The sequence below is a fragment of the Glossina fuscipes genome, unplaced genomic scaffold, assembly GCF_014805625.2.
Source record: "Glossina fuscipes isolate IAEA_lab_2018 unplaced genomic scaffold, Yale_Gfus_2 231, whole genome shotgun sequence".
Classification (NCBI taxonomy): domain Eukaryota; kingdom Metazoa; phylum Arthropoda; class Insecta; order Diptera; family Glossinidae; genus Glossina; species Glossina fuscipes.
The window spans coordinates 411,950-438,390 of record NW_023998574.1 but is presented as its reverse complement, the minus strand read 5'-3'; the positions used below and the strand labels follow the sequence as shown (position 1 = coordinate 438,390).

General features: G+C 32.7%; 1 protein-coding gene across 3 annotated transcripts in view; it reads left to right on the top strand.

Moving 5' to 3' along the window:
* Positions 1-26,441, top strand: part of LOC119642585 (microtubule-associated protein Jupiter-like) — a 153,817-nt gene that overhangs the window by 73,962 nt on the left and 53,414 nt on the right. For 2 of the 3 annotated variants that reach the window (XM_038041775.1, XM_038041773.1), the window contains exons 1-2: positions 4,699-4,738; positions 5,258-5,454. The exons of the other annotated variant lie outside the window; for it this stretch is intronic. In XM_038041775.1, the coding sequence (XP_037897703.1) occupies positions 5,393-5,454 (62 nt within the window). In that variant the 5' untranslated portion in view covers positions 4,699-4,738; positions 5,258-5,392. Of the gene's footprint in view, positions 1-4,698; positions 4,739-5,257; positions 5,455-26,441 lie in introns of those variants that run through there. 3 annotated transcript variants of the gene reach the window in all.

The following is a 26,441-nucleotide window of genomic DNA, read 5'->3' as shown; positions in this document are numbered from 1 at the left end:
TTGTCCGTTGTGTCGTAAAAGCCGCTTTGCATTTTTTACTATCCCATATAAATTACCATTCCGCATTCACGGTTTCTGTATTCGCGGCATATTTATGAAACATATACCCCGTGAATAAAGAGCTTTTACTTTATTTTACATACTTTTATAATCATCAAGACCCGTAAACATAATTGCGGAACTTTTCTGACAGATTATCAAATAGTTGAGAAAAACGTGCAGAAACAAAATTTCATGCTAATAATATTGCTTACCAGACAGAAAGGCCCCCTTATATTAATCACTAAACTTAATAAAGCCAAAGTCACGTAACGTGATATCAAAATTACAGAAACATTGAAAATTTATCTCTGCGGTGTTCACATTCGTTATGTGTGTATATGTGGTTTATTTATCATCCCAATATTCCATATCCACATATCGAATTTTGCATTTTCCTATTTCTTTTCTCAAAGATAAACATATACTTAGAGATGACGTATTTATTAATAAATTATGCAAAGGTCTCACCTATTACTTTGTCTAAGATATCTTTGTTTTCCATTTCAGCCATTTCTTTTGCAGCTAAACTCCAAAACTTTCATTCATAATTACACCTGATTTTTCTTTTATGATAAATTTAAGTCTCCTTCTTGTAATGTACTCATCGTCTGTATACATTTACGTATTTATGTGCACATTTCATTTTTATGTATAAACGTTAACTCACCTATTAAGACATTCATTAAAGTACTCCTCGAGTCTCTTTTTGAATTTATACAATTATTTCTTAAGTCGGTCGCGGGTCTACCAACGAACACACCAACGAAAAGAGTTAAAATGTTTTCACATCCGTACATTTAACCCACTAATATAGTAAACTAAAGAGCCGGGAAAATGAAACTGAAAACAGTTCCTGTATCATAGCAACGTAAATATAACAATAGCAATACATGTGGGATGTAGAGGATGGATGGGAAGGCTTTCTGAAAAAATATGATTAATACGAAATAAAAAATGTTGGCCTTTCCGTTAGAGTACAACTACAGTTTTGTTATTCACTGCCTTAATTGTAACGAAAAAGAAAAAGAAAATAATTTATAATGGTTTATAAGCTGTATTAATTTTTCTTCCATATTTATGGTCGGCACGCTGCCATCAGCTATCACTGGAATTGTTAAAGGGCAGAATCCTTTTATATTCAGCTAGGACTCAGCGCAAGTATTTTTGTTAAGTTTTTGAGGTGGAGTTCGATAGTACTTACGAAGCGATTTTAAAAATACCCGCAAGAATTACGAAACTAAAGAATATATAGTAATGTATTGAATGATACGAAAATTGATGATACAAAATGAGTTTTCATTCCCACCATTGTAAGAAGGGAAAAATATATTGGTTTTCTTTTATAATGTATGTAGTTTCCAAAAGGAAGCTTCGGATACCTCGGATAAAGTATGTATATTCTTGATCAGCGTGAAATCCTGAATTGATTTCGCCGTGCCTGTCCGTCTGTGTAGTTTTTGTTGTTGGCATTCTTCTGATTGCAACGCTGAAGATATCGACTTCAAATTTGGTACAAACATTGCACGCAGACTGGTATTGAAAATGGGCGAAATTGCTCAGAGCAGTGAAGCATAAACTGAGCCCAACTTGTTTTTTTTTTTAACAAAAATTTGTGGGTTTTTGCTCATTATTCGCAATTTATTAAAGTTAGAAGGTTGAAATTTTCCATATTTACTTTGCGAAGCAGTCTACCCTTTACATGCAAAAATGGAAAAAATCAGACATGCCCACACAAGGTTACAAGTGATTAAATTTTCTTTTTTCACTTTCTTGAGATTTTATTTATCCTAAGGCAAACAGGGCAAAATGTTTAAAACTATTTTGTACATTCCTCAAATGAAGTTATGTTGTCTGCCTAAAGAGATGAATTTGCTAGACGCCGCGATGATCTGGTAGATTAAATTTTTCTTAATAATACAAGCGAGATGGATATCAAATAAATGATCTTGGAGAGGAGAATGCAAAAAGCGTTGTGGTGAGTATGCGAGATTCGGGCCCGCCGGATATAACTTTCTTACATATTTATTTTATACTTGAGTTAATTTTTTTCGTTCATATTAAAATTATACGAACAAAATGGTATGGATATGAATATTACTAGATTTTCATCCTTAGTATGTTTTTCTTTTTTGTACCGCACGCCTCTCGGACTTCAAGGTATTTTTATTTTTTAAAACCTGTGTTAAGCAATAATATGTTTTGCAATAAAGATAAATTTCTCCAAGTTATGTATTTTTCGACAAACAGTTTATGTCAAAGCGTAGGCAACAAACAATAAAGTCGCAACTTCACGAAACGTTTCGTTTGGTATTTGCATTTACATTTTCTAAGTTGATATAAAATCAGCATCCCTTGTAAGTTACATAACGTATATCATCTTTTAAAAACATCAATTAATGAAATGCAACACTGCGAAGTTTGAAAAGATGTGCTGTGTGGTATACCCCTGTCCTGGGCTTGTCGGAATGTCCTATCAAAGCAATTTAACTTGACCGGAAGTACACGTTACAACATAAAAAAAGAAAACGATTAATATTGTTAACAGACGGAATATACTGTCGACCATTAAGAGCTCAATAAAGCGATTTGACACGATTAAATTGAAATGAAATAAGTTTGATTAATGTATTTAGATATCTTACAGCCGACCATTGTACTTCGCAAATAAATTTTCTTAATTCTCGATAATATGTTTGTTGTCCTGATTTTTGGAAATGTGTTGATGTCGTATTTCTCGTACGCCTTCTCTAGGTAGTTCCATAGCTTTTAAACTTATTCTTAATTTCAGTTACGTTAGATGGTGTGGTTTTTAATTTTTTGGTCCCTTTGAAGCTTCAAACTTGGCCATTTTAAATCGCCTTATGTTCTTAGAGCTAGCAGCATTCTAGAATAAATTTCCTTTCATTAAAGCTTATCTAGTTTCCGTTAATAATTCGAATGGAAAAAATTTCAATGAAACTATTACGGCAGAGTTCATTTATGGCCCACGATCTGGAAACTATTTGAAATGAAGAGTATTCAAGGTTTGTTCTAAATCCCATGCTTTTCCTGCAAAAAGAAGTTCTTTATACTTAAATGACACAGTCACTTAGTTTCTTACTATGTTATACAATCCATCATGCGTGTGGCTTCGTATTCTAAATACGCTACAGATTTTTTGCTAGTTTTTCCAAATGCAGAGGCTGTTTGTTGTTGTCTTTCTAATTGGCTAGGCGAACTTAATAAATGTGCAGACGCACATATAAACTACATTTTAGTTGCCTCTTTCCGTATGTGTAGGCATAGAAAATTATTTTTAGCCGCCACACCACACCAGCAAAAAAGATGACAAACTATCATCGTTGCGCGTTTGCTGTTATGTAAAAGTTGCTCCATTCTTGCTGTGCATGGTCCTCGTCTGTAGCATACAAATGTGTTTGCAAAGACGTCGATAAATGTTGATATATAAAGAACATGTAATGCTATGGCAGTCATTGGTGTGAAAAAAGTGTTTTGAGTTTTATTTTAATTTCTGCTTTTCCTTTGAAGCTTTTTTAACATACGTTATTCTTGAACGAAGAGTTTTTGCGATTTTGCTGCCTAATTTATGCAATGTTTCATTAGAGGTTTAAGTTTGAACTCTTTTTGAACCATTAGTAAGTGTGCCTAATCACCATTTAATCAGCTGTAATTGCATTTGCGACGAAAGCTTCTTCAAAAGAAAACCTAAGATTGTACAAAGAATTTTTACAACGCATTACTCTAAAAGACACATAAATTTTCTAAAAAAGTTCATAAAACTCTCTATTTGTTTATCTTTAAACAATATCTTACGAATCAGCTGATATTTAAAGTAACATGTTGCTTGCTAAACCTCCTCTTTTTTAACATAGTAACGGTTATTGAACCGTCCACCTATAGCGAACATTAAAGCATGATTCAGTTTTATTAAAACACATTTTACAAAATCATTTGCTTGTGTAGGTAACAACAGAAAATTTAACGGTAATAATACATAAACAAAAGCATGTTACTCCTCAACTTTACTTTAGGTGAATAGAGGTGAATAAGTTTTGTTAAAGCTTGGAGTTCCAAATATGGAGAGAGAGAGTGAGAGAGAGAGATAAAGAGAGCAAATCTTTTATTCTTCGCTGTTTCTCTCTGTGTGGCTGTGTATCTCACATAACCTTAGGCGTTTTTAACAAGCAGTAACATCTTCATTTTCTAGTATTTAGTTTTAGTTTAGCTTGTGTTCGTTTGGGGCATATACACGTTTTTCCTTCTCCAATTACACTCTCCAATTCACCTTAATGCAGTACCTTTGCGTATGTATGAGTATATTTTTATATATGATGCATGCTTCTTTATGTTACAATATTATTTTGCTGGATCGATATAAAATGTTTTCCATTTTCCCAAAAGCAGTTCAGTCTTAAGCTTAATACAGTAACATACACTTCGCATAACGCGTATTTTGAAAGCTTTGCCTCTTTTTTTATTTATTAAATTTAAAATAAAAACAGTGAATTTTCAGAAAATCAAAAAGAAAGATAAACAGAGTAAAAAGTTCTTCCACCATATTTAACAATATTTTACAAATAAGTTTTAAAAAAAAGAAAAATTATAGATATTCCAAGGAAAAAACTTTCAAAACCTAAAACGAATCTTATTTTATTGTTGAAATAGATTATTAAAAGAAAAAAAAGATTGTTTCTTTGTGAGTTTAAATAAAAAATTACGAAAATTAATTTCAAAAATAATTGTGAAATATTTTGTTCTTACGTATCTTTAAATAAAACCAAATCATTATTTTCTGTATCTTAGTGCAGTTATTGGATTACACATCTATGTTTGCATTTGTTCGGGAAAAAAAAGCTCCTATTGCACTTTCGTTTACATTAAAACCAAGAAGGAATAGTACTAGTACCACTAATAATAGCAGTAGCATGCGTAGCAGCACAAAGCAGCATCCTTTGCTTAGCATCTGTGCTTATTGCTTGCTTCTTCTTCATTATTATACGCCTCTAAATATGAAAAGCTATTGGAACATTTTTACTACCATTGGAATTCATACCAAAACAATACACATAATTATTCCATAAGGATTATATCAACTTCAAGATGCGATATCGATTTTTGTTTTTATTTTCTAAAATATTTCACAGTTACACTTTATTTTACATATGTATGCGTATATATATAATGAATTTTTCTTTCATTTGTCTATCGCATATAGATTTCGTGTTTGGCAAATAAAGTAAAACGTTTATTTGTTATATCTCTAAGAATCGCTTTGTTGTGTGTTACTACGAATTTACTTGAAAAATTTTATTAATTTAAAACTCACTCATAAAATACAAAAAACGAAATAATGGCTGCCTATGCTGCATTCAAACATGTTGAACTGTATAATGTCGGCAAAACCAAAAAGAGGTAAGCGCGTGAAAGCTTTTGAAAAATTAACCTACACCAAAAGATATTAACATTAATTGGAAAACAGGGTTGAAAACTTTTAATCTATATTAAGTAAATTGCACTATCTACGCCAAATTTTCACTTTCCCCATAGATGTTTGGTTCACAATATATTTATATCGATACATCGATGTCTATCGTACCCCGTAAAAGTGACGAAAACAAAGAGTGGACGTGAACTTATTTCATTATTTTTAAAGTTCCCTTTATTTAAATTCAAACAGAACTTCTAACTCTGGATAACAAGCTCAATAGTTTCCTCTTATTCACGCTATAAAGAAATGTGGAAGGAACAAGTGAAAACAGCATTGTTAAGCAAGATCGCCCACTAAATAACTTACATTACTTCGCTTAATAAAATTATTAAATTACTTTCGTGACAAAACTCCAACACATATCCCCGTATAAACATTTCAACTGTTGAAAATTCGGCTGTTTTCCCATATAACTATCATGAATAGCCTTATACGGCAAGTAGCCTAAAAAAATAAAGCTATGCAATCCAAGTTTTGTGCAATTATGAAGGCTTACTTTTTGTAGAGGTGGTTATTTGAGAGCACGCCCAAAATATTGACCCACCCTATCTGAAACTTTCTCATCAGTTAAGGATCCTTATATTTAGCCATTTTTGTCGGGAAAGTTTGGAAAACGAAAGTTTCAAATACAGACTACTTCAGTATTAATAACGAATAGGAGCCGTTTTAAAAGTGATCGGATTCAATTCATTTTCAACCGTCCCCGTTCTTGCGCCAAACGCGTCTATGTACCAAATTTCATCAAAATGGCTCACACATTTCTTCTGGTAGGTCGGACACAAAAATTCTTGCAGACGAACAAGCGGAGAGTGACTCCGAATGTTATCCTGTATCAGCGTGCGTAATAAAAGGTGGATCTCTCTTAAATTTTCTGTAAATTTTTCGTAGCTTAATCAGCGCTTTGAATGTCCTAACTAGAACTATTTTTTCTTGCCTTTCAGGCTTTGCCCCAAGCATCTCCAAAAGTTATGATCTAATTTTCGTTTGTACTCTAATGTCAATTTAAAAGCGTTCCCAGACTCAAAAAATCTCATTACTTCTCGTAAGGGATTGAGAGTTTCAATTATGACTTCGTTTAAAATTTTCTCCTTGTCTTCCCTGTCATTGCGTAAACTAGAAAGGTGCTTGTCTATCCTTCACAAATTAGATAACAGGAACGGATATTTCAACATAGCAGGACATTTTTATGGCCCTGGGAAAAACAAAAGAACAATGGAAACGGTAAAACAACAATTATCATTTTTTCCCTTCGTGTTTCTTGAACTATCTTTAAAATAACATTTGCAAGAAGAGTATGTAGTGGGCTGTTGATAAGGCAATTTGAAAATTACTTATTAGCAGACACGACTGTGACATTTTTCCTAGAACTTTCATAAAGATCAGGGTTTTTTTTGCTGATTTTCGCAAAAATATTTCTACGTATGCGTATTCCAACAGCAATAATTGTTTTTATTATTAAAATATTTTATTGAAACTTTTAAAATCTGCTCTTAACCGTACACTTTCTATGCACTATTTTATGTTTTGATTTATCCTTTTGTACATTACAAAGCGCCACATTGATGACATGTAGCGCTCCCTTTTTCGTCCATTCACCCAACGGTTTGAATAATAGGACAAATACTAAACCGCAGGATCGACCCCTATTACGAATTTATTGTATTTTATGATGTGATGCATAGCGGTGTTTTTCTGATCAATACAATGTCTACTGAATGAATTGTTGTTATTATATTTATGTCTCCTTTACCCTTAAATGCCCACAGGGGGCAGTTGCCAGCAAAATAAATAAATAAATAAAATAAATAAATAATAATTAAACGTCTACTTAATAAAATTCTCGAATTTCATTATCTCACTAAATTTCCTCTCATCCTAAGAAAATTCGGGAAAACAGAATAAGGTTGACCTAAGTATTTCTTAATAAATTATACTATGTGCCACAAATCGTATAGGATATAAAAAGAAACTTCCTTGGAAGCTTGCAAAAGTATAACAGCTACAGACAGAGGCAGAGAGAGAGAAAGAAAAAGTGCGAGCACGGAGTTAGGAGTGTATTCGAACATTATATTTTCTCAAAAATTGTGGGATGTGTGTGGTGATACCTAAAGCATTTGGTACAAATCGAATATAATTTTTTCGGTTTTTTTTTTATTCACCTATCATTTATTATTTGTGCACATTTCTCTAGTTCTCTGTTTAAGCTAATAATTTAATTTTAAAATGCTAAAAATCGCAACATGTACCTTAGCAAGCGCAACTGAATTACAATATAAACCAAATGGATTGCCTACCAGGAGAAATGATGTATTAATTTTGACAACTAGCTTGTGTTGACCAGAAAATTTCCTCTTTAAATAACCATACTCCTGATAAGCAGTTATCTGTAATCTTGAAGTTTCAAAATGTACTCTAGAAAACTGGTAATTGGCGCGTACATGCCTGATTCTGTTCTGCGAATCAAATTGAAACAAATGGAGTTTGTCGTCACTTTAACAAAACAACAGCAAGCAAGTGGACGCTCTATGTAGTTAGATAAAACAATCGAAAATCTTATCTTGATCGAAAATTTTTTGTTTAATGGAGCCTCCAAAATAGCGTGCTCGGGATGCAGATTATTTAACCTTAGATGCTTTTTATGTCTTTAGTTTCTTTACTGTAAATTATTGCCAATGCTTATAGTTTAGTGTACACCAACTGAAAACGTCGGCTTCATTTTATCGGTTAAAGACTAATTCTAATTCACATTCAATTTCCTATCCCCTAGCTGATTTCGAAGAAACCTGAATTAGGCTGTAATTCCAAACTAACTTAACTCACTGTACGTTTAAAGTAAAGAGTTTACTATGTCGATATTTTTTCTTAAATTATCTCTGACTACTGCACATAGTTTCAAATAAAAACTCGCAGAAATTATCCACTCGCTACAGTAAATAACGAAGGAAATTAAAGCTTGGTAAAAACGTTTGTAATGCTTAAGGGTAGTTAGTTAGTTACAAAAAACCACGGGAAGAATAAACACGCTATTTCCCAGTTTACAAAAAGCCACGCCGAATGGCGATCAAAAAAGGCTTAGCGCCCTCACTTCGAATTTATGTGCGAGCCTAGAGAAGCTTACCGCCCTGAAAATTCGTTAACGGATCAACAGTCCCACTGGAGCTAATAACTAAATCCACAATCAAAAACATATCTACACGTTGCGACAGCGAATTTCACCTTGTGAGATTTATAATTGTTTGTAACAAGCCTTTTTTTTTTAATTTAAAACTTGTCTGTAGTATTACACCTTTTGAAAACATTGTTTTGTTTCGATTCGCTACGCACCAATCTTTTTATCTGGTTTCTACAAACTAAGTGGTAAAAATAATGTCGCCTCACGAGCAAGGAGGTATCATAAAAAATTTTCCTTACTTTATCCATTAGGACTTTAACTGCCAGCCTGCCTAATATCGCGGAAAGTGAGGAGCAACTATGAATCTAGCCGCCAAGACGTTCTTTTCTAATAAAACTAATAAAAAGTGGTTTGAACTTGTCTGTTAACAGGAGAAAAAATAAGCGGACAGCGGGAGAAGTTTGAAATGAACCCCCGTCCCCTACCCATATACCTGCGCCGGCGGTATAATAATAGGCTTCTTTTACTTTATAATTTATACACGTTTTATATATCGTAGGACATGCCTCATCACAGTTATTCGCTTGATGGAAAATGATTAATTTGTGTTATTAAGGGCAAGTGAAATATTGTGTTCTCACGGCTGACTGATTAATGTTGCCAATCAATATTCTAACGTTGCAAATGTAGTTACAAGTTCTATTATTATTTATGCAATCGCAATATTATAAAATTAGAAAAAATTTTGAAGGAAAATACATTTCGTTAAGGCTTGTCAAGATTTGATCTTTTCTGTTTTAAATAAATTGCATAGAAACTGACCAACCGCACCTGACTGTGTGTTGTTATACTTTCTTTGCGATTTATTTTACTTCTTATGTTCTTTATGTGCAGAAATTTTATTGATTTTTACCCTTAACGTTATACGGCGACTATGTATTACTACATTTGACTATCTGTAGGTTTCAGTTTTGTAAAATTGAATAAATATCCATGCGCTGAAATACACCACGCACGCACTCCCGTACATAAAAGCATTAAAGTTTAATGACCTTTTTTTACTGTCTATGTTCTAAGTATAGCAAAAATATCGTCCATGCGTAGATGTATTTTGCGAAAAGTTTGGTCGTCAGTGGTCTTGGATTTTTGTCATGTCCACCACTGAAGGATAGGGATGTATTCGTTTTGTCAAAACGTTTGCAACATCCAGACAAAGCCCAGCAAAGTGTATATATACTTTATCAATGTCAAATTCTTCTTCTAAACATTCTTTCTTTCCAATTAAGAAATCAACTTAAATTCAAACATAAAAAGTTCTTGCATGCATTTTGATATTGCAAATGGGTCTAATCGATTCAAGGACGGATACAACGGGAAAAATATCCGCGAGAATCTCGCACACCATGCCTACAAAAGTGAAAGAAATAGACTAGGCTAACGTAATAATGTATAGGAGCAAGGATAAATTTTTTTTTTTTGTTTTTTATTTTTAAGGGCAAAGAAGAGGGATGTAAAAGATTCGAACGCAACCGAACATAAAATTCTTGGTTATCTTTTTATAAAAATAGATGGTTGCACTGTAAAACATGCCCAAAATAGAATGAATTCTTATAGCAATTTGTGTCAGAAAACTTTTGAGTAAATAACGAAGCATTGGTCAAGGGTTACCAATAACTCACGTTCGCTGTTAATATACTTTACCGTATGATTACGCATTTACACGTGCATACACTTATGCAGTTGCTTATTATGTCCGCATGTGAAGAGGAAAGAAAAAACAGGATTTATTGATTTGTTGTTCTTTTTCGTAAGCAACATTTTTGAATAAAGAGAAGAAACTAAATTATGTTATTAAATGGACTATTCCTTTACAACACATAAATGCATTAGGTACATATAAAATGCAACGTCTGCAAAAAAAACAAAAATTTTAAAAACTTGTACATAACCCTTTTTAATGCAGTGTTTTAATCTAAATTATAGCATATATACTTTTACTCGATTCAATGCGAACAACTTCCACATTTGCCTCTAAACGTTACGTGTGATACAAAGTAGATGAACTCATCCAGTTTGTTATGCTACTTCCTTGAGCAGTTATAGGATGAATCCCAAAAATATCGTAACAGAATGCTTTAAGCAAACATATGTAGATTTTTCGAAGGCTCAGCGTTACAAGCAGAAGGAGCCAAACGGTGCATTTTGATAGATGTGGAAGGAAATTGAGACTCGGTTTTCTCGCCTGAAATATCTATATACACATTTTTTGTAAAAACCTTTAGGTTGGCTTGTGGATTCGTCACACACACATTCGGTTGTATAAGCGGGTACGTCTTTTCTTTTGTATGACTTTACAAAGATTATGATCAAATCAGGTTGTTGGTTCTTAAGAGAAGATCCATGTGAAAGCAGAAAACGAAAGACTCCTATAAAGAAAAATCGAAGTAACAATCGTTAGGATATAAATCTTTAGGTTTCACAACAGCAGTTGGCAGGAATTGCGTAAAGCTAACTTTTTTTTTTTGTCAATGAATTGATTCTTTGTCTATTTTCGCCATAAAATGCCGTAAATTAGAAGTAGCTGCCATAATGGCAACTCAACGTTACTTCTTAAGAAAACCCCTGGTTGGGAAAACAACCGCAAAGATGCAGCCGTGTGGTCAACCACAGTAAATGTATGTGTCAAATCGGTAATCTAGACCAATTTCTGTCATAAAATATTAAGAACTAGAATATGTTGTCATATGAAAGCTAATTTTTTATAGGAAAGATTAGAAGGGAAGAGGTTCAATACGGCAATAAGCTGACGAACGGGTAGCCAGTCTCAAATCGAATTAGAAAATAATTCTGAATCGATCGACGAAACTTCAAATTCTTTATGTTGTTGCGTAAACCAGCGCAAACTTATCATAACCTTAAGTAATATTTCTTCATTCCGAAGTTGCTCATACGCCCGCCAGATAAACTCAGGCTATTGCATTGCCTTGCTTCTGTAAAATTTCGTTTACAAGAAATGACTTGAGGCGGCAAACATTTGCCTTAAAACCAATACAATTTTCAATTTCCTATACACACTATAAAGTAAAGAAAGCTACCCGTTGTTTTTATTCACTCATATGTCTTATGTAATATACATATATTTTATGTATACTGTATGTATATGAATGTAGTTGTTCGTGGTAATAGAAATGTAATAAACAAATCCATTCCTTAAAAGTTCAGTGAACTAAACGAGCTAAAAATATTAAACCATAGGTAGGTAGCCTAATAAAAATATTTAACTATTTAAGATTGTTTACAAATATATTAATATTATCGTAAGCAAACTTCAATGCATGTATCCATACATCCATATGTGTATGTGTGTGCAAGCAAATAAACACGCACATTTTGCTCTTAATTATGTTTTCTTTTAAGGATTTGTTTATCTTCATTAAGAAACAAAATGAATGCGTACGTTTTTTGATTGTTTTTTAAATTTTCGTTGTGTCTATTAAATTGCATTGTTTATTGTATTCATTTTTTTTCTTTCTTCGTGTACTAATTTTTGTACACAAAAAGCGCATGCATTACTGAAAACGGTAGAAAGGCTTATGAGAACAGATTGAAATTAAGTGCGACTTTTTATCACAGTTCCTTGAAAACTCAACGTCAACCGTCCGTTATATTCCAAGATTCAGTTAAATTACTTTTGAATCAATTTCTATTAAATTTATAATTTAGTGTATCCAAACTAAAAGTACATTTCAGAAACTCGAAAAAAAGTCATTCATCCGTTGGTTTGTATCGCAGTTCTGCGGAACATGAGAATTTAATTGATCTCTTAAGTCCAACGTTATCGGTAACGATATTCCCTTTCCTTTCTTTGTATGTGTAGAAGAAAACTCTAACAGTTACTCAAAAAAAAAAAAAGAAAAAAAGGTTTAAATAAGAAAAGGATGCAGTTGCTTAAAATGGTTGCTTGTTGCGACAAAAGTAATGCTTGCATCGCTCAGGGAATCTCCTTTATTCACGTAACGCGATTGGGCGCAAACTAGCGAATGCGTAATTAACTGAACACCCTCTAAAGCTATAATAGACGACGATCACAATTTTGGTGCAAATTTTTATTATAGTAATATCTACAAAGCATATCACCCGTATAAGTACATTCAAGTTCTGCGCCTAAAAGTTGCTTCAAGGGAAATTCTTATTTATTAGGTTTTCTCTTGAAAAGATATAAAAGATTTTGCAATTTTTCTTTTACATCTGAGTTCATACGAAAGTTGTAATATTTTCCTATAAAATCAATTTTAAACCAATTGCTTAACATGTTTACGTAAACAACAAAATTAAATCGTACTTAAAGAAATGATGGAACACTTAAGTATTGCTTGCACAAAATGTTTAATTTTAATTATTGCTTTATGGAAAAGAAAAATGGGGAAAATGTGTAAGTGGACGCTAAATAGTTTTCAAATTATTTCATTTTGAACGGTAAAAGGAACCGCAAAACTTCCGGATTTCAGGCAAGCACGTTTCCAGTTTCTTTTGTAAAAATTTTCCTAAATGATTTCCTAAAATTTTGTAACCAAGATTTAAAACAATGTCAGCAAGCAATAATAAACTGCTCGGGAGAAGCATAACCTTTGGTTGCACCAATAAGAGAGGGTATAAGTATTCTCTGTGTTCGTCTTGCTTTCTATGCTATGTTTCAACGTATTTTTCAATTTTATATGTTTAAACCATTGTGCAGGTAAAATTTCATTTTAACTAACAACTAAAACACGCGCAATTTCCAATGATAAAAAATAAAAACGAAAACCTTAGTACCACCTTGTACCTGTCGTTTCAAGTACCATAAACGGTCATATATCCTTGTGCCTGTTCAAATGCAATTTGACAATAATTTTTCTTTATATTTATTTAGATATAAACACTTTTGTGTCAAATCCTTAATTTTTGTTAAGGTCGTTTTAGATTTTTATTATGGCGAAATATAGAATATTTACACTTCTAATGTATAGATATAGCGAGACTCACGGATATCCGCAAGCTTCGTATGTCGCAATGGATATCAAAAGTTTAAAGCTCTCATAGTTTTATTCCTTGAAAGGAAGTAATATATTGGGGCGTCAAGGATGAAGTTTGAAAATAATAGATTAAATGCTTACTATATCAAATGGCACATAATCTCTTATCCACAAATTTCATCCCTGACGAGCCAGTTGGGGCCGCTTTTGAAAGCAATTGGAAAATAATTTGCTTGACCTCTAGCTTCGCTTAAAGATAAATAACTGATGACATGATTTTAAAATTCTTTATATTTTTTTGTTGGCGGGTCGTGCCTATGGCTTAAGTTACTTACAAAGGATGTAGATATACTTCGTCCGTTAGACACAAGGTTATCTCATCCGTCATACTAGAAAGTTTACGCTCGGTAAAACTTTAGTTAAAGGTTTACACTTCATGGGGTCATATTCAATGCCATTCAAGATAAGCGTAAATCGAATAGTGTAACTTTATATTGTTTTTCAAATATGTGACCCGTCACTCTGTGAATATTTCCTAAACGTACGTGTTTACACCTGATGATGGTCCGAAAAAGTGATACAGTGCGTCAGGTATGGACATAGACTGGAACTCGTGCGTACAGTTAGTAAGTATGTCTTTCCCGATTCTGATGATTCACAGTAGCTCAGCCACACGCTACTCGTAAGTCAAATAAGGACTACCCGTTGGGAATTGGACCCGACTTGATAGTTACAACCCTTATTCGTTAGGCTTACGCGATATAATGTAGATTGCAGCAGAATTTGCTGCTGCGCTAGAGCCAAGTTTTTTGATATGGGCTTGAAAATATCGGGTACTTCACCCCGAGGCCAAAAAGGTAACGATTCACCTAATTGTTACATTTAGCCTATGAAACTTCATAAGGACGAAATACGTTCAATTTGAACTTTTTTCAGGTTTCGAGTATGATAACGAAACATGGACTGACCGAAGAAAATTTTCCAAAATCTTTTGAATCGAAATATATAAATTTTTTGGAATATTCGTTTGCCTATACAACAACGTTATAAACGCCACAAAAGATTAGCATGCTTTTATATTTCCGTGACGGATATACAAAATTTATACTCCATGAATGGTTTACAGCTATAAATGGGTCTTTGATTTAAATAAGTTTTTTTTAAATATATATTTTGTTAAATCAATAAAATTTTTTTTATACACAGAAAAAATAATAGCGCATAACTAATCGGTTTGCATGTGAAAAAATTACCTCTGTTTTATAGAAATAATACATCAAGTTGTAAACTGATCAATAAAAATTTCCAATAGGTACATGCCATGCATCCAATAAGGAATTGAATTTCTAGTAATAAAGACAACGTTCATAATAAATGATTGTTAGTTTGAGTTTTACGAAATACACAAGAAAAATCAAAGCGTTTAGTTATGCTCAAAAATCCAAATCATTTTGCTACTCAATCAACATTTCCGGCCTTGGGAAATGACGAGGTGTAGTAAAATTATTTTAAAAGTAATGCAGTTTTCCAAAAACTGTAAAGTCATGCAAGTCGATCGGATGACTATTGCTAAACTGGTAATTTTTTCGTTTTTCGGACCCAATCGCCTGAAAATTGTAGATATTTGACGTTTAGAACTGTAGCTTTAAAGCATTCACTGCATGAGTACTATATCACAATGTCGATTTTGGATTAATGGATTATCCACAAAATACGGTGAATTTGCCTGAAATTCTGATTTAAATTATATGCGATACGGAATTCTTGTGTTTTTTTATACTTTGCCGAATCGTTTTTCCAATAATTCGATTTATTGCTAAGATGATACAGGATTATTGCAATTTGTTCTAACAAAAGCTGGGAGAGTGAAAAGTGCTGTTAATGTGTGCTACAATCCGATCTCGAAAAACGACATAACGAAATAATTTTTAAATTCTTGCAAGGTTTCGGAATTGCATTTTTCGTTTCATTTAATTGTTGGTCTCTGTAACAAAATTCTTTGGAAAAAATTTATTTAATATTTTTAATATTTAATTGTCCCCGCATATGAATATAAAGACAAAAGTTGAAAAAAATGATATCCGTTTCGTTCCTTTCGTTATTGCAAACGGAATTTCCTGCAGACAAAACGAAGCAAAAACTCCTGGTAAACAGACTTGTAATGACTACATGTTTATGTGCAAGAAGCCTCTTAAAAAATTGCAGAAAATATTTCAGTTATTTACCAAATTATAAGGTGGAAGAACCAGGTTAAACATTATAAACCACTTCGATTACACAATTTTTGTTTCGTTGCTCTCGTGTGGAGCGGTGGCAGTTAAAAGGATTTTACTTGAAAATCATTTTCAAATATTGTCCTTGCACTGCAATGTGAAACTGCTTACGTTAGCGTTAGCGTTTGCTAAACGTAAATTTATGTAATATATGTAACGGTTGGTGGCATTTTGTTCGTATAAAATGTGGTCTTTTTCGGTTGCTGTTGTTGTTGTTCTGCTGTCGTTATTGCTTTCTTTTATGTGATATTTTTCTTCTTCTTCTCTTCACTGCATTCATTGTCTGCATTTACAAAACGTGCCAAAATGTGTTCCTCAAAACACCCCAACCAACACGTATATTATTTCGTTTCGTTTGTATTGTATTTGTAGTAGTTTTTGCTTTTGTTATTTACATTAAAACAAAGGGAAATATATGTATATTTATGTGTTTTGTAATACAAGTTATTTCAACATTTATCTAAAAATCTATTGTTTTTATGCTGACAGCAAAGAAGCATACGTGCTGTAGTGCATAAAGTAAATCTTATTTTATAAACAATGTTGATAAACATTAGTACAAGTGTTTAAAAAGTGTAAAAGTGAAAAATAAAACTTCCAAAGGACTGAAAAGGGCAAAAAAATACTTATTTATGCATTTATTTTCTTACATTTCATTTTCACTTACTATACGGAAGGCTCGCTTAAAACAATTGACTGATGACGTTTGATTGAAAACATACATAAACAGGCAGCCTTCATGACTAGTGTGAGGAATTGTTTACTACTCTAGTAAATGCCGTAAAATACAAAAACAAAACAAAAACATAATTAGTTAGGTTACAGCCGGTTCAAGTTCGACCAAATATTGCCCTCTATCATTTCGGAAAACGAAAATAATATGATTTATTTATATATCGTGAAACTATTTCATTCTTTATTACATATTGGCTTAACCCTTTGAGCTTCGTTACGACAAAAACAACCGCAATTGTGAGCTATGTAAATACAATTCAAAATAGACTGAACCGAAACACTCTGGTGAAATTGAGGAATTCAATAAATATTTTACACTTCTAAAGTATGTTATAGCACTGGTGCTAAAAATAAAATAACTTTCAATTTAAACTAAATAAAACCCTATAGAATGGGAAGCATATGTTCAGACAAATTGTTCTATACGCTTGAAGGCCTTCATCCGATAAGAAATGGTTCCCGGATAAAAATTTTTGTGATGACCGCGGAGAGAGGTAATATTGTCACATCATCAAAAATCAAAAATTTGGAAATATGATTCAAAACGTAAAAAGTAGTCTCCCAATCAAAACGAAAGACTGACGGTCGCGAAAATCATGGTGTCGGGAAAAACTGCTAATGCAAATATTAGTTTTGAAGAAGTTTTTCTTTTACTTTTATCCAAGTTGCGAACGCTGCTCCGTGCATTTGTTCCAATGGCTTCAGGTGCTTCCATTGGCACGACAAGCTTGCGTTTAAGATTTTTTCAGCAATGGTAACTAGTGATGCCTTAGCCACATTATCCAATGCAATTAGAAGACCCGTAATACGATTCTACAACTAACTTTCCGTAGGTGTAGACGAGTGAGTAAGATTCGCGACTACTAAGTGAGTGTTCGCGGGTTCACATTTCGTTGTGGTAGAGTTTACTTCGGTCGTAGTGTAGTGAGAACTCAGCCGGTGAAGGTAGACATATACCGGTTGGGACACACACACTAAGTTGCGGCCACCACCTCCTTATTCTTTTTTCTTTTTCCTTTCACCGGTTTCTCGCCGTCATCGCGTTACACGAACGGGGACGTCCCCTGAGTGGCTGGTCATATCAAAAAAAAAAAAAAAAAAAAAAAAAAAAGAATTATTGGAAAATAGATTTTGCATTGATTGGAACTTCAGGCTTGTACTTGTATAATTACGTAACTACATTTCAATAACGATAACCCATTAAGCTGTCCCCTTTTTCTTTTTCTTTACAGGTAAGCATTGCCCTCTTCACTGAACATACATTTCAATAGAAACGAGTCTATGTACGCTTACAAATGTATCTGTGTAATCATTAATCAAACAAATCGAATTTTCTACGCCTTGTTGATATCGTTCGTACGTTAATTGACTTTGACATCTATATGTGGGTAAAGTATTAATTAAAAAGGAAAAAAGGAAATTTTCGCGCCCAACTATGGCAGCAACTAAAGTCTATAACCCATGTGCAAAAACCTACACATCCAATTACACATATTGGCGTGTGTGTAAGAGTGTACATCTTTTTGACTTGTTTTTACTTTTTGAATGATTTTGGAAAATTTACATATTTTAGAAAGTCCTTTCGCTTTTTCGTGTTAAAAACTATTAATAATCATCACTGTTTGAATATATGTCAACATTAGAGCAACCAAACAAAAATAAAATGGATTTTTTTTAAACTATATGTATTGAACAGGCAGACATATGTTTATTATGATCGTGTGTTTTACAACTTTCCACTTATATAAAGAAATGTTCGCTTTTTGTTTTTCTCCAAAAAAAAAAAAAATTTTTTTTTCTACTCTCTTAGTCCTTTCGCTATCATTCAAATCTGGACAAGAGGCCAAACAGTTGTTATATTAGTAAACGAGCAAATCAATCAGCAAGTTATACGTTAAATCTCTATGTAAACCGTCCGCAGACAGACATATATGCAACGACTAATTGTCGTTTAATGCAGACAGAGTTCAATTTAATATTTTATTTTAGATTTGATTTTTTCTTTGGGGTTTTTCTTTCTCTTGATTGTTGCCAGATGTGACCAATTGTGCTCAAGAAATGCAAGTAATGTTAGGTTTTGCCGCTGTTGCAATCATGTCTCGACCATGTCTGCTATGTTTTTGCTTTAAATACATTTTTTGAACATTATCTGCGAACATCTGTTTGTTATGCTATACCATAACCACTAATACTATATTTATGAAACGCAGTGACAATCTAAGAAAAATGGTATTTTAGATTTGTTATTCCATTTGCAAAAGAGAATAACACATTCTATACATTGAGTGAAAGGTATATCTTGCTAGGGTTCTAAATTTATCTAATTCTCCTCTCTCACTGTCGCAAAAGCGCAGACAGTTATAGTCGGTCTAAAAACGCGCTTGCAGTGGTAAAAAAAAGTGTAATCTATGACCAATTGCAGATTTCAATACAGAATCAGAAAGATCACCGAATAATTCATGCTTTTAGGAGCAAAGATTTCTTTAGCAAGCAAGTATGAAAAATTCGAAATTCTCACTGTACATTTGGTTAAAAATTCCATTAAAATAGATCTTGCCTCAAGAATTCTTTCGAGGGACATAAGGAGCGGAATTATTATCGGTAACAAGTTTTCGGTAATCGAGTTTTCGACATAAATTTGCTGGGAAACTGTTAAGCATATCGTGCTAAAGCATAATAAGGCTATGAGAACCCTATTTCATTCACGCACACTGCTTTTAATAGGATATCGTTACGGTATTCCAATGTGCAGAAATTTTCTTCAATAAATTCTATTAGAAGCACGTAATATAAAAATAAAGCTTAAATTTTTTCGTCGAAAAAAATAAAAATAATAATGATCGGAAACTAAGGCGCAAACAAAACTAGTATTGAGTTATCCTGCTGTAAAAAAAATTTGTTGTTAGTAATGGATTAGTTGTGGGAGGGGTAGATCCAAACCTTATACTATTTAAAAGCACAAGTTACGAACGGCCACATTGCTCCGTTCTCGTGTCCTTGGTTGTACTTTTCAATATCCGAATAGCCGACCCTAAGTGAATGCAAGTTTTTATACTCACTGACGCTTGAGGTGCATTCATTTTATCAAGAATCTTAAGAGATTCTTTAATGTAATGTGTAAACATGCACACTTGTTCTTATATGTTACATATATATTGATTGTATTAAATGAAATTCGGCAAAAACATCGAAAATTTTTGCACGTAGGTTAGCAATAAAAATGGAGTAAATCGGTCAAACGACAATCTCAGCTCTGTTTTCCAAAGCAAAAATGAGCCTTTTGGTTATTAGTCGTTAACAACACAAAAACGACGATCATAATCCACGCCAAACGCTTGCAACTTATAGCAAAGTATCGAAACTAATTTCCCCTAGCTTTTTAAAGATAAAATTGATCGGTATAAAAGATTCGGTTACAGGCGAATATTATTTTCTTGCTTGTTTAATATTGCAGCTTTTTCCAATATTATAAAATTTTTTTTATTGATAAACCACCAATAATAGTTTCAAGTTTTACTTTTCCATACATTACCATGTTTTTTTGGTTTTTTTTTTTCATTTTTTTTTTTTTTTATTTAATAAATATCGTGGGATATTTGTACTTTTAGTTTATTTACCTTCAAAATTATTTATCAATTACTTGATGTCTACTTTTTTTTCCCCTATAATCTTTTTTGTGAATTCATCCAAACCGCATAACATAGCAAAATACTAGATCAAAAATAAATCGTTTGCGCTTAACTTGCAACATGGTTATTTTATGTCAACATTGTTGCTTATTCACCTCTTGTATAATACGAATAAAGTTATATGTACTCTCCTCTCGCGCCTACACTTAACCAACCGCAAACCACAATATCTAGGTATGTAAATATTTTGTCGCCACCAAATTGAAAAGTCATTAACATTTGTTCCTTTGCACATGTGGCAAATTTTTGCGTTTAACGATATATTTGACACTTTTTATATTTGTACGTTTCTCACATCAACATTTTTTGAGATACGCGAAAAAAAATGTACTGTAAATAAATAATTCAGGTATATACTGCGTAAGCTAAGCTGAGCTAAGATTCGTTACCGTGCAGCATAACCTGTTCCTACAGCGGCCTAGTCTATGTAATCGTTTGGCGACGATAGTGTTGTGCGTAAATTATCTACGTTTTTAAAATTTTTTTTCTCTTCTTTCTTTTAAGGATTTGACAAATTTCTTTTAATGGAATTATTATTAAAGCATTGAGGTGTGTTAACTAAATTTATCACCCAATCGGTTAGTGACTAAATGCATTTTATTTAAAGAAAGGAAAAAAACGGTTCGACGCAAGTCGAAGAAAAAAATGTTTTCAGACAACAATTAAAAGTTTCATTAACAAAACCGTGAAAGAAAATGAAAGTTTTCAGCAATAAAAAAATTTAAGTTTTTTATTTATGGATAAATAAACGAAGATAGCTAACCGCGTCGTTATTCCATTTGTTCGTCCAGAAGCCTAATAAAGTTCATACATATGTTTGATTCGAATCGGAATGTGCTAATCTATACTAATAAAAAACCAGTAAGATTAAGAGTGAACAACTCAGAAAATTATATTCGCTTGTGACCGATACTTTTATACCCATCACTGCAGTCCTAAAAAAGGCAAAACAAAAAGGAAAACAACTGCATTTTCATAGTCTACAGCATTGGGCATCTTCAAAATAAAGGTGGAAACTGATCATGTAAAATTGTCGTACTCTATAATATGGAGTGGGCGCAGTTGATTGAGTTTGAAAGTTTGGGTCATTTTCAAAATCTTTTGCACATTTGGAGGCGATATATTCTTTTTTGTGCGATCGTCAAAATATCTGCCTCAGATACCACGCAGTTGTGCATACGGGCAGAGCAAAAGACCGACATGCGTAGGTACATTCCGAATTGGAAACGTGATAAGAATTTATATACGTTATGGGGTTTTTGAAGTTTGGCTCTGCACTTTATAAATGTAAGGCAAAAAAAACTTAAATTTTAATACACTACAACATATGATAGATATGGTTAATTTATATAAAGTTATGGCCCCCGTTCTCATACAGATAATACCACTTTGTCCATACAATATATGTTAAATTTTTTGTAGATTTAGCTGCTGTAACTTATGAGCAATGAGCAAAAAGAAATTTTTTTATTCCTTTTGAAAAAAAAGAGATGTTGTCAGTTTACGTGGTACTATGTGGGTGCTCTTCGACCGATTTGGCCCATTTTCAATACCAATCTGCGTGCAAGAACTGCAAATGTTTCTGCGAAATTTGAAGCCAATAGTTTGGGTTTTATGGCCAGGAGAATGTTTACAAAACACATGACGCAGACAGACAAACGGACATGGTCACATCGATTTATAATTTGATGCTGAATAAGAATATATACACTTTTGTGAGTTCTCTGATGTTTCCTTCCGGGCAAACATTGCACAAAACATTTTAACAAAATGAGTATACCCCTCATCTTTCGGTGATGGGTATAAAAATTAATCTATTTTCTTCAAATTTGGCACAAACATTGAAGATTGTTGCGGGAAGTTTCACGTTGTGCGATATAAACTGAGAACATCTTTGTTTTTTGGGTTCTTTACTTGCTTGTTCGTTGCGTATAAAGCATCCTATAAAAATTTCCACATATATAGCACAATGCGCGTCTAAAGACAGTGTTTTAAACAAATGTGAAACAAAGGTAAAATTTCAGAAAATTTAACTGTCCTTCACCTTAGTTCCCACATTATATCAGCGTTAGTAATATAACGACGTTTTCCCATCCCATCCTTTAAAAAATGTACACACGCACACTTCTCGCGTACGGACGCCAAGTTCAAGGAAGTAGTGCCGATATAAATAAGGTCTATAATATATATGTATGTACATATATGTATATAATATGTGTACATATAATATTAGACAAAGGTGCTAATATTAACTAATTCAAAGGCAAAAAAGAAGTCGAGCTTAAATGCTTTATTATGTTATTACGAATACTGGCTCTTACTTTTCCTTGTGTTTGCTTTACTCTTCTTAAAGAGAATATGGTTAACCAATCGACCTCTGTATGGTAAATAGCCAGAAAAAATTAATGTTAGAGATATTGCGATAGGCACAAAGAAAAACCGAAGGAATCTACTGCAAACAAGGTTTAAACTGTTGTTTTAGCACTTGCTGTGTCGATTGGTTGTTTTTCTTTTGCATATCTTGTAAAAACGATTAACTGTGACGACTACCAAACTAACGAAAGAAAGATGTACGACTACAAGAGCTATTTACTACTATTTAGATGTTGTATTTAACAGTGGTAGATGCAGTGTATGTAATACTCTCTCGGTATTGTCACTATTGTTGTAGTAGTTGTTGCCAAAAACACTCTGATAGATGGATGATACCATCGAAATACTTAATGCATATACAAACATTTATATATATATATTTGCAAATATGCATATATATACATATGTAAATCTATACATGTATATATATATATATATATATGTACATAAATGTGTGTGTGTGTATTCGGTACAAAATAACACAACTGTTGATGTTGTAAGACAAGCAGACACTCAATTGCCGCTGCCTTGTAAACTGTCCGTCTAATTTTTTTTTTTTTATTGTGCATCTAAAATAAGTTTTGAAGTTAGTAAACTCGACTAAAATACATTGATTAATGTTACAGGCCCGGCCTATCTGTTAAAGAAAATATACACATACGAATCGATGTAGACAAAAATAACTCGAAAGAGAAGTTGGTTGAGCACGAGGGAAAGGCTTTTGAGTGCCGGTAGTGCCATGGTAGCATCATGTGATTTGTAGCTTTATACAATAAAATAAAACAACAAACTTATATTTTTTCAACAGCGTCATGCTTATGTTTTACGCAGATCTTGTTGGATGCTTTATTAAATTAGACTTAGGTTATTTTATATTTTTCGTTTATTTGCTTAAAAAAAGAAAGACCAAACCATCTACAATTACGGGGCTTGTAAAATTATTTTCCAATTTTCCTGTACATACAATCTACTGTACATACACGAGCGCAGTACAAACATATATCTCCGCTGTTTTGCTTTTGTTTTCTTTTTCCTTTTTATTTTGGCAATGTCTCTACTGAAAAGAAAACCACATGAGAAAATATTTAAATATGGAAATCGATTTGCGATGAATGGCTATTTTATGGCCTTTAAGTGATCATAAATTTTTTTGCGCTTTTTAATATCATTCACTACACGTTAATGTTTACGGAAAGCATTAAACATATGTTTAGTTTGAATTCCATATCAGTCGGCCGCGCTGTTATGCTGCAATTCGTATTTCAGCATTGCAAACGCTTTTGTGCTTCATACGCACTCAATTGCAACTTAAGAATATGCATTTTTCAAATAATTTTTTTTTGCAATTTTTCCATGATTTTTCATTTCATTATGATGTTTTTTTTATTCAATTTTAATTTTGATACTTCGTTATTATTGCTATTTCTTCTTCTTTATGCAAATTTTTATGTAACCCTCCACACATAAAGCTAATATCTAAAAATTGGTAAGAATTTTTTGACTCGAAGCGTTTTCATTTTGACTTTTACCCGATCTTAATAAACATTTGTATTTCATTTAAATATATACTTTTGTTACTACAAATGGGCTTTTGCGCCATTTACCTATGATTTAAAATATCATCAAAGTAGGTCTTTTAGTCTGAAGACAGATACACATCTTTTAAGCACGACAAATTTAGTGGGCTCTCGGTGTTTCTTGCTGGATGTAAGATATGAAAGCATTCTGACAACATTGTATGAGCATCACTTGCTATTCTGAATGTTTTGCTTTGTGAATGAGAACATTTATTATTAATTGGAATTTCGATTCTCCGACGCTTTTATTTTGAAGAAGTGGGGTTTGGTATCTCTCTGCAATGGATCGTTATTTGCTATATAATACCTTAGTCTCAGGTTATGACGCAGGGGTTTTTCGAATGCTTTAAATGAATACCAAATGTTTCAGCTAAGTTGTGGTTACACGTAAGGTGGATAGGAAGCGCCCTAAGGTAAAGTGTTCGTACGAACGTTTCACTTTTCCTCTCTTGATGAAAAATAATTAATTCTTCTTTTTTAGAGAGAAAAAAGCTGAACACTTTTTATTAGTGATTTATAGTAATATTCAAATCTCGTCAGCAGTCATAAGTCATATGAGTTTGTACCTATGTTTTCTTGTCGTAGTTTTTGTAACTTCATATAGAATTTTTTTATTCCAGAGCAATGTTCTCTTTTGCAATAAAACCCTCAAACATGAATTTTTTTTTAAGACACAATTGTGAAGTTATAAAAACCGCAAAAAAAAAAAATATTATAACTGTCTTGCGGCTTGTGGGGTCTATGTAATCTTGCTTAGAGTGTGGCAGTAAGACGATATCTCGGTAAAAAAAAAGTTTTTGAAAGCATTTTTGCGAATGCCTTCGCCGCGCTGTCCGATATGTAGCGATAACGCGCTATCCATGATATGCGCACTATAACGAAGACACAAGCAATAGTGAGGGGTATTCAATCATGTGCTCTACGAGTACACTTTTTGGCGGAATTTTTCCGCTGAAAAGGTTATATAGCGCTTGCTGTCATACTCTGTGCACTTTATTGCTACTTATCTTCTTACATGTTAAAGATCCCGTCTTTAAGCTGATTTCCTTTGCGAGATCTGTAATCTGTTCTCCCCTTGTCATGTTAATTGTTTCAAACTTCTCTTCATCTTACAGCTAGCGGACTTCACAAACAAGTCTAACATTTTTTTTTCCTTTTTCAATAATTTCAATAACTTGAGTAAATACACTTAAACCAAAATTATTAACCATATTTCTAAAATTCATGCTTAATGAATTTTAATGGAATAACTTAAATGTATTCATGAGTTTGTGGCCAAGAAAAAAAAAACAAATATCCTCCGGATAAAAATGTTTTACTTGTTAAGTGAATTATAAAAATTTTCCCTATAAAAACAAAAGAAAAGAAATATAAATACAAAATAACTATATTTTACTGGCTTATTAAAATGTTAAGCCTTTTTATTCACTAACGCTAAATAAGCAGTCAATTTAACGTTGAAGAGCCCGTGGTAAAAACAAAAGAAAAATTTCCCGATTTAAGTGAAAATTGCAAGCTAATCGATGATTACGGGTATGAGTGAAACATTGACAGTCTGCTTCAGGCGCTAAATTTTACTTGACTTTGTCAACAATTAACAAAACTTAGGTATTTTTTTCTTCTTTTCTTATACTTTTTCAATAAATCTCTCATAAAGTTTAAAAACAATTTGTCTAAACTTTATACAGCAAAAAAAGTAGGTGGAGAAGTTAATAACTCCCGCTCATAAAAAGACTTCCAAAATCCAAATATAACTTTATTAAGAAAAAAAAAAAAGTGCCTCCTCATAGTCTCTGCATGACTTTAACATAATCATCGCAATAACAAGTTGTATAAAAAACATATGCGTTCATATTAAACAACGATAAATAGAAACGCCGACGACCAAAGTCTGTGAAAAAACAAATTAACTTAACTGCTTTAACAAGAGAATTTGCAATTACGGCTTATTTTTGGTGTACGCGCCTACATAACCTCTTCCATTCTCCCTTCTCGCTGATATCCAGGGTCCGCTATGACGGTCTAGTAAACGTTTAGTATAATGTGGAAGAAACAACAGCGCGACCGTACCACATGAATCCTGTAATAATGACGATGATGGTCTATAGTGGTCATGTGGTGCTTGTTTGTAAACTGTCTA